The following is a 13,384-nucleotide window of genomic DNA, read 5'->3' as shown; positions in this document are numbered from 1 at the left end:
TTTGCACAGGATACTGGTATAAACTTGGAAAATGTTCTCACTTTTGTCGTTTTATCAGTGTTTGTGTGTGCGTTGTTTTACAGCATATAAATTATTCTTATCATATGTTTCTAACTCTTTATAAATAATTGAACACAAGAAAAAAAACATCATATCATCATTAAATTATATGTTTTCAGTTCCTAAAACATATTAATACACTGTACTACATGTAGTCTACTTTTTCATATTATTAATGAATTTAATTGCTACAAAAGTATTCTATGAATGTCCCAATGCCTAAACGCATGGCGACGTTGCCTATGGAACGTTGCATAGCTATCAGGATGTTACCCTGAACTATAACTGGATATGTATCGTTCTTATAAAAGACACCAAAAAATCTGACATATCTGTCATATTTGGATATTTAAGTACACAAAAAAATTTAATGGTTACCAAATAAAGCATTATGATAAAAGTGATGACATTAACTTTTAAATTGTTTACTTCCCTCACTTATGCATGGCAATACACTCTTGTCACCTGCACATGGGGTTAATGTATTTAAGTTGATTGGACACACAAGAGCAATTCCTAAATCAAGGTAAGTTGATGAACGAGGAATATCAATGATCATCCTTTTGCATTCCTTTTGCGAATTCCGTGGTCTATACAATGATCTTGTCAGCAAATACAGCTTATTAGTATCATCAAATCAAATGCTCATGGACGTTTATTATACAATGTACTTATTGTTAGGTCATTATTTACACTTTGAATTGTCTACAAATTTTCCCCCTGTTCTCGATTGTGACAGAGAGCGCACTTGTTTTGACCAATCGGCAATGAATGCTTACTCCACAATGGAATCTGATCCCACTCCTAATGTTTTAGAGATCAATGTTTGCTCTATGTTTCTATGTTATTGAAGTTAAAACAAAGCTCTGTATGTTGTAAATTTGTTTAGATCAGGCTCTACGATATGTACATGTATGAGGTGAAGTTGTGAAGGTCAGACTATGGGTTACGTTTGTATGGATCCAGAAAGTTGTAAGAACTTGTTTCGAATCCTTTTAATTCATACGTTTGTATGGGTTAAAGTTGTAAAGATCACGTTCTCAGTTGTACTTGCCTCCAACGATGACTTCCATCTCTGTCTGTCTGCTGCCATTTACCGTACAATATTCCATGTCTATCGCTGATCTTTCATTTCTTTTTCTACTGATCGCCACGTCTCCTTTGGTCGCCCTTTGTTTCGCTTTCCTGGTGCAGTCATTTATAAGGCTTGGAATATATGATGTTTTCATTCGCAGGATATGGCTAATCCATTACCATCGTCTCTCTTTAATCTGGTCGGATACGGCAGCTGTTTGTGTTCTTTCATACAGCTCCTCATTGCTTATCTTGTTCGAATAGAATGTTTTGAGTATTATAGGTGACTTATTGTTTGGGAAGTTTTTAATTTTTAAGTGATGTTTGTCAACTTGGAGGACTCAGATCCGAAGAGGAGGATCTCGATGACATTTGTTTTGAATATCTATTTTTGTTTTTGTTCTGAATTTTCAGATGTCCGTATGTTGGCAAAGGTGGCAGAGGTTTTGACAATTCTATTTACAACGTCCAGACCCTCGCGTATGTTTGTATGTAATATACTTGTGAAGAACATACTCCGAGCCATGTTTGTATGTTGTATACTTGTAGGGTCCATAAACAGGTAAAATTGGAACATACGTTATTCATACGTTTATCATATGTTTGAAACATACGTTAAACATAAAAAAAACAAACAACGTATGTTTAACATATATTTGAAAACATACGTCGAACATATGTTTAACATACGTAGTAATTTTACATGCGTACTCCGAGCTGTGTTTGTATGTTGTATAGCTGTTAAGTCCAGATCATGAGTGGTTTAAGGTTACGATACCTATACTCTGAGAGAATGAATACCTGGTTCACCTCGCGCTGTTAAGTCCAGACCCTGAAAGGTTTAAGGTAACCGTACCTATAATCTGCAAAAAGAAACTGAAGTACCTGGTTTCCTGTGTTACCTGCTTGTCCAGCATACCAGTCATACCTCACAGCCCGGTCCTTATAGCTATACCACATACAAGTACTGAATTCAGCATGAGAGTGAGTGTAAATGTTATCTTGCTAATTAAGAAAACCGTGTATATCTGTACATTAATTTTTAGGCTTAATAATTATTAGGAATACGAATATATATGCATGTATTAATTCTATTACCTGACTGTATTGCCTGTTTTATTTGTCAGTTCAGGGTTTTTTTTTTCCTCTCATAATAATAAGGTTTTTATAAACATTGACATTTTTCATAATTAAAAGTATATTTTTTATATATAATAGTATTTTGAAGGTTAATCAAATTTTTAGAAATTTCATTTTCTAACATAAATGATGAGATTGTATCCCAGAGAACGGAATAATGTAGGAGCTGACCTAGTTTTCGGTTTTAATTCCTGTTTAAATACAGGAACTACACAACATTTTGAAACGCAAGCTAAGGAGAAAAGGTTGGTAATTTTAGTACAATAGTTGCCTGTTTTGTTTTAGGTGTACTTTTATTAAGAATCAATTTAAAAGATTTCTGATAATTTATAGGACATGATTATGCATTTGGTATACTAGAAATCAAATCTCATGCTGCGTTGTATTTTTAGACACAGAAAAACCAGGGTTTTCTATGTTGGCCTTTTTGTGTAACAGGAAGAATGAACGCATACTATGAAATGTCATATTTTTCTGATTCTTACACTTTTATGTAGGCACATGTCACATTTAGAAAGATTGTTGGCTTCATTCAACAGGGAGGTCAGGCCATTAAATGCATTTTAAGAATTAATTTTGAAGTCCAGAAAATGGGTCTCTTTTAAGTACACTTTTTGCATCCACTAAACATGCCCATAAATACTTTTTTGAAAAATATAAGAACATACAGTGTATAATAGAGACAATCGTTTAATAGTGAAGCAAACTTAGACAATGGTTCCTTGTTTAAATATCTACACAATAACATTATACGTGTACAAATTAAAACAAGACAAGTGTTCTTAGTTAATTGAGGGGTGAATAAAATAAGCAGGCATTTAAGTGAATAGTGAAGAAGTAAAGTAAATCACTTTTTCAAAAAAAAATGTTGAAAGGCTACTGTAACAGTATTTGTTAGATAAAATTTCTAAATGGTCTTGTTTTTTGTTTTTCTTGCTGTCAACATGAAAAATCCTTAGCATGTTGGTCTCCTGTTTTCTTTCTAACCCATGCAACCTGAGCTGCTTATCAATGCATCAAAATTCCCGTATTGCTTTGACAAACGTATGCACGACTATCCCACGTCAGCCTTATCAGTGCGACCTACAGTGGGACAGACTTAAAAATGCAAGTTGTAGCCAATCAAAAAACAAACAAATGGTCTATCAAACGGGTGTCTCTCTAGTGTAGAGGATGTCTTATCGTCTGAGAAGCATTTCCTTCCATCCATATACCCTTAAAGCTAGATGATAAAAGTATACAATTCAAGATTTTTATTGCTAAAGGAGGGTTCACTGGTTGGCTACATATATGCATGCAGATTGACTTACTTTAAGATATATTTTTGACAGAGGAAAGATTTATACACATGTGGAAATTCTCTTCCAGGTCAAAGAAGTTTTCTAAACCACGGAATACATGTAGAATGGCAAGGCAAGAAACTTTATGTCTCCTTCACCATTCAAAACTGACGTCATATTGCAATGTTTGTGGTGAATTTGTGTGCAACTTGTGTAAACAGTCTAGATTCGGAAAACATGAAGGTCATCAATATATGTCAGCTACGGAAAAGACCAATGAATTAAAAGAAGAAATTTCAGAATATCACAATAATGTAACCGATATATGTCTTAATCCTCTTCGGGAAATTATTCATGAGCACTACTTAGTAAAATCTCGCCTTGAAGGAAACTGTGATGAGCTGACCAGAGAGGTGGAGAAGAGAAAAGAAAGCTTTATAAAAGAGATAATAAGGACATCTCAGAAATTGAAAAACAGTATTAATGGACACAGACTGGAATTCAGTCCAGGCTTAGCGAGTAGAATAGCAAATCTTGAGGATAAGAAAAGAGAAATTGATTTTCTGATGAAAACGTGTGAAAATGTGACCAATACTGGAAACATCTATGAAATATTGGAGTTCAATACAGCTAAAAAGCCACTTTCTGAGTTGCATACAACACACTCTTCACCGAGACAGATCCCAACATTAGAACTTCACACACCTAGGCCAGGATCTCTGGTCGGGGATTATTTTGGAAACATACGGAAGTCTAGGACTATTTTCAAAGAGGAAATAAGAGTGTTGAAATCTTGGAGCTATGACATCTACATAGAGCACCTGTTCACGAGAAATGATTGTGTCTGGATCAGTAAAACGGGTTTTTTTGTGTCCGTGAAACCAAAGACGGGCGAGGAGGTAGAAAGGAAGCTCTGTTCTCTACATCCTTCCGGTTTTATAGTGTCAACTTCCGGTGAAGTAATATATTCTGTATCTAATGAACACTGTATATACAAAATAACCCCGGCGTTAACCGTACGTTTAAAACACACTTATCCTTACTCTCCATGTGGCCTGTGTTTGGCCAGTAATGGTGGATTCTATGTATCTATGCACCAACATGGGACTAGTGGGAAAATAGTGCATTATTTTAATGAAGAATGTGCCGATTGGTTGGAAATAATTTGCTACAGAAAGGGGGTGCCCCTTCTTAAGAAGCCTATTAAGATTATTGAGAATGGTAATAGAGATCTTTGTGTCATTGATGCCGCCTCTGAAAGTGTCATTGGAATGAACAGTATGGGTATATTTAAATTTGAATACACAGGAAGCCGAACAAATTTTGAACCAATAGGTATATGTTCTGATTCTAGATATAACGTACTTGTTTCGGACTTTGGGCATAAGATGATAGATGTTCTCCTCCAAGATGGCCGATTTCTAACTTCGATAAAGTTGCAGCCATTGGGCATCAGTAGACCAATGGGACTGTGTGTTACAAAGGACGGTCACCTGTGTGTTGGACAGGGTAATGGATGTGTTCACGTATTACGATATTAAAATTGGTTGTCTTAAAATACTCAGGAGTAAAATACTGATATTATTTTTTATCTACTCAATTTCATCAAATGACTTTTTTGAAATATGAAGTATCTTATTTGCAAGCATTTGATCAAACTTGTTTTTGTTGAAAATAAAATTATTGTAAAAATATTTTTTCCGTATTATAAACACATTGAATTTAACAATAAGGTCTAAAATTTATTTTTTTTAATATACTAGTATACCTGCCGATTTTTTAAAGACTAATGTATGGTAAATTTATCGTTAGAAATCACTTTTTTACAACAAACAGCTACGTACTGTAAAATCACATAATATGAACGGAGCCACATTTCATGATAAGAGAATAAACTATGAGATCGTGATGAATTGATTCCGTGGATGAAGAATTGTTGAGTATTTATGTATGACATTTTGCATTTTATGCTTGACATTAATCCGATGATCACTACCCATCTTGAAAACAACGAAAATTAAACTCTCATCAAAATATGTGAATTAAAGGAATTTTTTTTTATACCTTTGCAAAATGAAATTTCATCATAATTTTAGGATTTAGAAGCAATCAGCAATATGAATAATAGTTATGAGAAATGAAATATTCATTTTTTCTGAAAAAGTTTCAGTCTATCGGCTGCAAATCCGTGACTAATCTCGCATAGATAGTCAATTTTATACGAATTAATTTGTGGGTCTCCGACAATATATAGATTTTAAAGAGGAAAACGTTCTCATTAAAGTATTATCAAGTACATATATACTTCCTCTTCCTAATTTAAAGATAATCTAAATATAAACATAAGATTTTTGAAGTCATTCTTATCTATTGATTGCCCTATTCTTAAGACCTTAACACGTTTGCTTGATCATACCGGGTATTCGAAGTGGAACAGATGTAAAATCACTTTTATACTTTTTCAAATTTTATATTTAATTGTGATAAATTAAAAAGCAACTTAATATTTTTTTTTAACTCAGATTGAAAAAAAAAATTAAAAGCTTGCTTAATAAAATTCCTGTCTGATTGATTTCCTGACACACAAACAGGTCATAATTCATTTTTTCTAGGTTAAAGATCAAAACATATTACCCAAGCGCGGGAGAATCTGAAGTGTTCCACAAACATTTTAAATCAAAACTTTAAGTTTGACTTGGGTTAGAACGGAAATGGGAGATATAAAGATTGCTGAAATTTCTTTCTCTCATTGACAACACAATAATCCTGCCCCTTCTCGCCTTGCCTTTTAAAGTACAACGTACGAAGGGCATTTAATCATTTAGTAAGAATGACGTGAAATATAAACATGCATATTAATATCGATGCTTAAATGTGAAATATTCTGTTCTTTGGGGATTTTTTCTAAAATAACCGTAAAGTGAAACATTGATGAGAGGAAGAATATAACTCGATGAGGGAGTCCTAATTTTCTCTATATCATACATGTTAGAATTTCACAATAAGGATAGAGGGGGTACTTGCTGCTGATATTGTAGTCCTATATACTTTTTACTAGCTAGCTGTTTGTGAGTAAACAAGGCAAACTTATTTATGACCTGGGGAGTGAACCCCCATTGACCTACGGACCCGGAAGTTCACAATTTTAGGTGTGTTTTTTTTTTAATATCAAGCAATTACTGTATCTCGATGTTCATGAATAAATTAAACAATTCACATAGAATAAATTATTTCATTTTTTAATTATGGGTATGGAAACCCAACATATACTAAAAGTTCACTTTCCAAGGAAGAAATCATTCAGAATCACATTTTAGTTTGTAGTACTTTTAATTTACTAGTCAACCAAGTTGAGTCCGATCTACCCTACCTGTACTGGAATTCTAAACTTCATAAAAATACTTACAAAGAAAGATATTAGTACATTGATGGGTCCAGCAAATGCTCTACCAAGTCTTTATCTTTATGTAAAGCAGAAGTACAGTACTATGTTGTGTATAGCTTATTCTACAAATGATGTAAAACAGTTGTGGATCCCCAAAAACTCTTTTGAAAGAGCTTTTAGAAATTTTAAAATTACTTAAGTTTTCGAAAGTCTTTAACATCAGAACTTACGACTTTTTAAAATATTTTATGCAACAATTCGTCATAAATTTAAATCTAGACGGTTTGATATCATAGACAACTGCTTCAATAATAAAAATGGAACTCGGAAAGTTTAATATCTTGTGTTTGGTCATCAGCAAAAATACGTCGTTAAAAACCATGCACTCTGATTGTACACACAAGTACTCTGAAGTTGATATTTAAAGAATGCTCAAGAGTTCCTCACTGAAAAACAGAGTCTTCGAAGACTAAAGTTTCAAACAAACTATTAGAAATCCGATTGGCACCAATTTTAATCCTTTGTTATAGCTGATCTGTTTTTCTATTCCTATGAAGCAGAATTTATTCAAAGACTTCTACATGAGAAGAGGAAAAACTAGCTATGGCCTTCCTATCGGCATTCAGATATATCGACGATGTATTCAAAATTAACAAAAGGTATTTTCATTCGTATGTCGACTCGATATATCCCAGTGAAATTTAAGACACAACTATGGAATCCGGATAGGGCCACGCAGTTCACTATCGCATCATCGCACCATCGAGATTTGAGTCGATGGTACGATGACGCGATAGTGCGATGACGATGAAGCGATGGTGCGATAACGATGAAGCGATGACGCGATAGCGCGATGACGATAATGCGATGGTGCGATAATGCGATGGCGATGATGCGATAGAACGATAGAGTAAAAGTGGATATCGCTTCATCGTCATCGTACCATCGCGCCATCGTTATCGCACCATAGTGTCATCGCTATCGCACCATCGCGTCATAGCACCATCGCTTCATCGTGCTATCGTACCATCGTCATTGCATTATCGCGCCATCGCTTCATCGTCATCGCACTATCGCACCATCACTTCATCGTTATCGCACCATCGCTTCATCGTCATCGCATTATCGTGTCATCGCATTATCAACCCAAACCTCGATGGTGCGATGATGCGACAGTGAACTGCATGGCCCTCTCCGGATTCCATTCACAACAGAGCCTTTCGAATTTTTTTTTTTCATATTTGGATGTTTTATATGAGATGGTGATAGCGGGTTCCAGTAAATGTTCCACAAAGCCTCCTTCTTTACCCCTTACTAAGGTATTAGCAGTACTAGTATTGAATTACATCGTATGCAGCAGTACATTCGAGAAGTGGTGTAAATTAGATCTTGATGCCAAAAAATTCCAAGAAAATTTAGGAACATTTGAAATAGAAAAATCAACAACATAAAAACTCACGATTTTTCAACTTTATATTTATTAAACAACTCCAAACAATAAATTATTGCGCAAGCTTTCTGGCATCACTGACAGTTTTTTTTTCAATAAAAACGGAGCTTGTAAATTTACTTACCATGACAATGGTAATTTGTAAAATTATTTTGTTGAAAAACAATTTGATGGTACTTACAAATACTCTGAAGTTGAGATAAAACAAATACTGAAGTTTTGTTATTGACAATATCTATTTGGTTATTGGAGACCAGATTTTTAACAATCTATTGGAATTCCACTGAGTATTAATTGCAACCTGTTATTAGCAGACCTATATTTTATTCATATAAATCTGAATTTCTTCTTTTACGTAAAAAGAAAACATTTGCTGTGGCCTTCAACCCGACATTTAGATATATCGACGACGTATTGTCAATTAATTTTTTTTTTCATCTTATGTCGATACGATGTTTCTTGGAGAGTCTTACATGAAGGATGTGGAGATAACGAACTGTATTCAATCTCAAAGTCCATAAAACAATACAAAAGAGGAGCAGAGCAAACACGGACCTCCGAAACATCAGAGGTGGGATCAGGTGCCATGGAGGAGTGAGCATCCCTTGCTGACCTTCTTTTCACGCATGAGATTGCACAAATTCTGCTTCATATGAATATAAACACAGAGTCTTACACATTTGTTTCATATTTGGATATTTTACTTAAAAAAACCTTAATGGTATTCTAATATCCAAGGTTTATAAAAAACTTGATGACTTTCTCTTTTCAATCTTCAGCTTCCCTTACTTATGCAGCAATATATCCTCATCACCTGCATAAAGGGTTTATAAACTTTATAAATCTCAGTTGATTCGATACACAACATCATGATTTGAATATGAACAATTTCTAAAAGAAAGTTACTGACAAATAATTTGATTAATCAATAATATCAGCAGTTTTTTTAAGTCATCAAATCGTAAGTATATAATGTTCGATACAATAATCTTGTCAGCAAATACAATCTATCATTAAGTCGAATGTTGACACTGACATTTTGCATACTAATTGAAAGAGTCATTATTTACACACTTAATTATCAAAGGATTTTTTTCGTCATTTCCCGGTCATGCCGAAGAGTACAAGGTGTGTGTGACAAGTTTGATCAGGGATGCTCACTCCTCTATGGCATCTGATCCCACGTCTGACATGCTTGTACTAGTCCTGATTTGTACTGTTCGTTATCTCCATATATTTCAATCTACTGTCGCTATGATGATCTTTCTACCACATAGGGTCCAATTTTGGCTGACTTGTTTCGTACCAATTGTTAGTGCTTTGTTTTTATACTGAATTTGACAGCGGAAGTTCTGTCTACCTGAATCAATAAGAGGGACTTACGGCGCACGTGACAGGTCAATAGATGGTTACTCCTCTAAGGATCGGGTTTTATGGCCTCTTGACAGATTTGTATTGTGTATGGATTTTTTTTTTATCGACTACTGCTTGTTTTCTTCACCACTTACAACAAAACGTAGGATTCCTCAAACATTTATACATGTACTACATTTCCCACCATAAATCAAAGTCTAGGCTCTAAAAATGATAAAAAGCTGCCCTTGCAATACAAATGGAACTCGTAAATTTCCTTGCCATTTGTAAAATTTTAATTTTTTTTAAACACCTTCAGTAGTATACAAGGGTACTAAGAAGTTGAAATTTAAATGATGTTCGAGTTTCTGATTGACAACATCTTTGTGGTATTTGGAGACCAATTTCAGTGTACTAGGCCTAGTTTTTGATGAAGTCTTCCAATAATCTGTTTAATTCCCTCGAGTGTAATTGCACCCAGTAACTAACATGCCTTATATTTTATATTCATGCGAAACAGAATTTACTCAAAAACTTTTACAAAAAAGTATCTTGCTGTTGTTTTCCAATCGATATTTCATATTATTGACGACGATTTATCTATTAACAATATTCAATTCCTATGTTGATTCGATATATTCCTTTGAACTTTTGAAATAAAAGATAAATTCCAGAGAGTTTGAAACATTTGTTTCGTATTTAGATATTTTCCTTCGAATAAAAACATTTATATCATTTCATGATTAATTGATAATAATTTGGGGTTTCTTTTAATATATGACCAAGACAGCAAAACCATATGATTTGAACACGGAATACTTTTGTGATGAATTTCCCACTTTTTCGTTGGATTTCAAACTATAATCAATGCCATTTTTTTCTCTATGATGTCAGAAGTAAATAATAAATATTGAAATAGATTTTTAAATATGTATATCACCAACTCGATCCCACTCTGGGGCCTGAACATTGAAACCAAGCCCAATGACCAATAAACTGAGAATAAATGCAGCTCGAGTCAATAGTTTGATTCTGCATTTATCTTTAATTTATTTTTCATAGGGTTTAAAAACGCCCCGTGTTAGTATATTTTATTTAATTATCAAAAATTTTTAAGAAATTATATTTCTTTGTATATTTGATGTAAGCCTGTTCTCATTTTTAAGGTATTGAGGCCAAAAACATATACCAATCCAGGCATCTTCTTTTTTGTTTGTATCATCTGCAAATTATGCAAATAGTGATAAATTTCCAGGATATACATTTGAATAAATAAAATACAAAAAACTCTTGTTTTTCAAACTTTTGTCCAAAAAAAAAAAAAAAAAAAAAAAAATGAAAATAACAGCTATCACCTGTCCAATAATATAATAACAATGTCATCTGATTTGCTCAGGTGACCTTGAAATTAGCCCTCTTGGCATTTTTAATAGTTATTGGCATTCAACAAGCAGTATGCACGAGGAAGATAGTTTGAAATGCTTATCATTCCTTGTCGAAAAACGAGTGCACTTTCTAGTAATGATATACGGTTATTGTTCTTAGAGGAATCTGCTTCAAAAATTATCTACATGGTTACTTTGGATATTTAACAACCATCTTACCTTTATCTAATGACAAAAAGTGCTTTAAATTCAGTATCCTTAGTAACCAAAACTTCATTAAGAAAGAGGTGTATCTAACACGATGATTTCGTATCTAACAGATCTTTGATAATTATTTGTTGTAGTTGACAGTGTATTCTAAATCATTGTAAAGCCAGTCGGGAATACCTGGGTAGGCAAAGAGGCCACGTCATGATAAACTACCGTGTTATCGTCTGCTGTCAGTGTAAATACAAGTCAGTTTGAACAACAAAGAGTCGTAGACAAATGACTTACGAGCCATGACCTTATTGCGTCATCAAGTCGATCATCCAATGAATTTTTTGGAAAGTTTCACCATTGATCGACCAAAAAATCTAGTGTATTTTACCATTTCTTTTTCTTACTTTGGGTTTTCCCATGAAGTACTTATTACGTATGTTAAAAATAACATCTAGGCTTTCTGGTATACATTCTATAATGGTTGCAGGAATATGACAAAGTCAGAACATCTATTTAATGAATACACAAGTATCAGAATGAAACACATGGAGATAACGAACAGTATTCAAGATAAAAAAAAAACCATAAACAGGAGCAGAGCAAACACGGACCTCCAATACATAAGAGATGGGATCAGGTACCATGGAGGAATGAGCATCCCCTGTCGACCGGTCACACCCGCCGTGTGCTCCTTGTCATTATCGGGAAATAAAGGAAAATTCCGTCTTCAATTCAGTATATAAATAATGGACTAACATTTAGGAAGAAAAACGTCAGTCAGCATTTGACTCAATGATAAATTGTATTTGCTGACAAGGTCATTGTATCGACAATAGAACCTACGAAATAATGACTAAACAAGACTGCTGATATTCTTGTTTCTTAAACTTGTTTTTAATAATTTACCTCGTTTTAGAAATATTTCATACATAGATCATGCTCTCGTATGCAGATGATGAAGGTATATTGCTGCATAAGTAAGGGAAGTTGTCGATTGAAAAGTTAAAGTCATCACGTTTATCATAGAGCCTGGTTGTTAGATTACCATTATCGTCTTTTAATTTCAAGTAAAATAACCAAATATGAAAAAGATGTGTCAGACTCTGTGGTATCTTTTATCTCAAGCTCACCAGGATATATCGTATCGACATAAGAATGGAAATTACCATTGTTAATTGACAATTACGTCGTCGATATACCTAAATGAGTTGAAGGCGGCAGCAAGTGTTTTCTTCTTATCACGCATAAGATTTTGCACAAAGTCAGCTTCATATGAATACAAAAATAGGTCTGCTAAAAACGAGGCGCAGTTGGTACCCATGGGAATTCCAACAGATTGTTAGAAGACCTGGTCTCCAAAAATAACATAGATATTGTCAATCAGAAACTCAATCATATTTTTGATGTCAACTTCAGAGTACAGGTGTGTTCAATCAATATCAGAATGTTATTTTGACAAAATAATTTTGCAAATGACAAGTTAAGTAAATTAAGTTCCATTTTTACTGAAAAAGCAGCTGTCCATGATATCAAAAGGTCTGGACTTTAACTTATTGTGGGGAATGAATGTGTATAAAGTTAAAAAGTCGAAAAGTTTTTAAGCTGTTGATTTTGGTAAAATTGTCCAAAAGTTCCCTGGAATTTTTAAGTATCCACATATGATTTACACCACTTCTAGAATATATTGGTGCACAGTACTCTCGAAGTTTCTCCTCCACTACTGTCAATATCTTAGTGAGGATTAACGAAAGAGGCTTGGTTGAATATTTACTGGAACCCGCTATGTATGTTTGTTTGTAAGGATTCTTATGAAGTTTCGGAATTCAATATATATATATATATATATATATATATATATATATATATATATATATATATATATATATATATATATATATATATATATATAGTTCTCATAATCGGATAACAATATTAAAAAAATTTTTTTAAAAGAAAACACAAATAGTATCATGATACTATTGTAAGCTTCTGAAGATTGAAAATGAAAGCGCTAAAGCTTAACTGAGGATTTTTGTGTTTTCTTTTTGATTTATAT

At 33.5% G+C, this 13,384-nt stretch overlaps 1 protein-coding gene across 1 annotated transcript; it reads left to right on the top strand.

Annotated features, from left to right (window-relative positions):
* Positions 1-2,469: 2,469 nt before the first annotated feature.
* On the top strand, positions 2,470-5,194 carry LOC134245293 (uncharacterized). The gene is made up of 2 exons (XM_062727602.1): positions 2,470-2,519; positions 3,643-5,194. Exon 2 carries the CDS (start codon positions 3,680-3,682, stop codon positions 5,093-5,095), a length of 1,416 nt encoding a protein of 471 aa, XP_062583586.1. The 5' UTR covers positions 2,470-2,519; positions 3,643-3,679; the 3' UTR covers positions 5,096-5,194.
* Positions 5,195-13,384: the final 8,190 nt, after the last annotated feature.

The sequence above is a fragment of the Saccostrea cucullata genome, unplaced genomic scaffold, assembly GCF_032062105.1.
Source record: "Saccostrea cucullata isolate Sc308-1 unplaced genomic scaffold, CSIRO_AGI_Scuc_v1 ctg125, whole genome shotgun sequence".
NCBI classification, from domain to species: Eukaryota; Metazoa; Mollusca; class Bivalvia; order Ostreida; family Ostreidae; genus Saccostrea; species Saccostrea cuccullata.
The sequence above is the reverse complement of the archived record's forward strand: the minus strand, read 5'-3'. Positions and strand labels throughout refer to the sequence as shown.

Bases quoted from the DNA above. Each gene is read 5' to 3' on its own strand.
- LOC134245293 (XM_062727602.1), top strand. From the start codon at position 3,680: ATGGCAAGGCAAGAAACTTTATGTCTCCTTCACCATTCAAAACTGACG.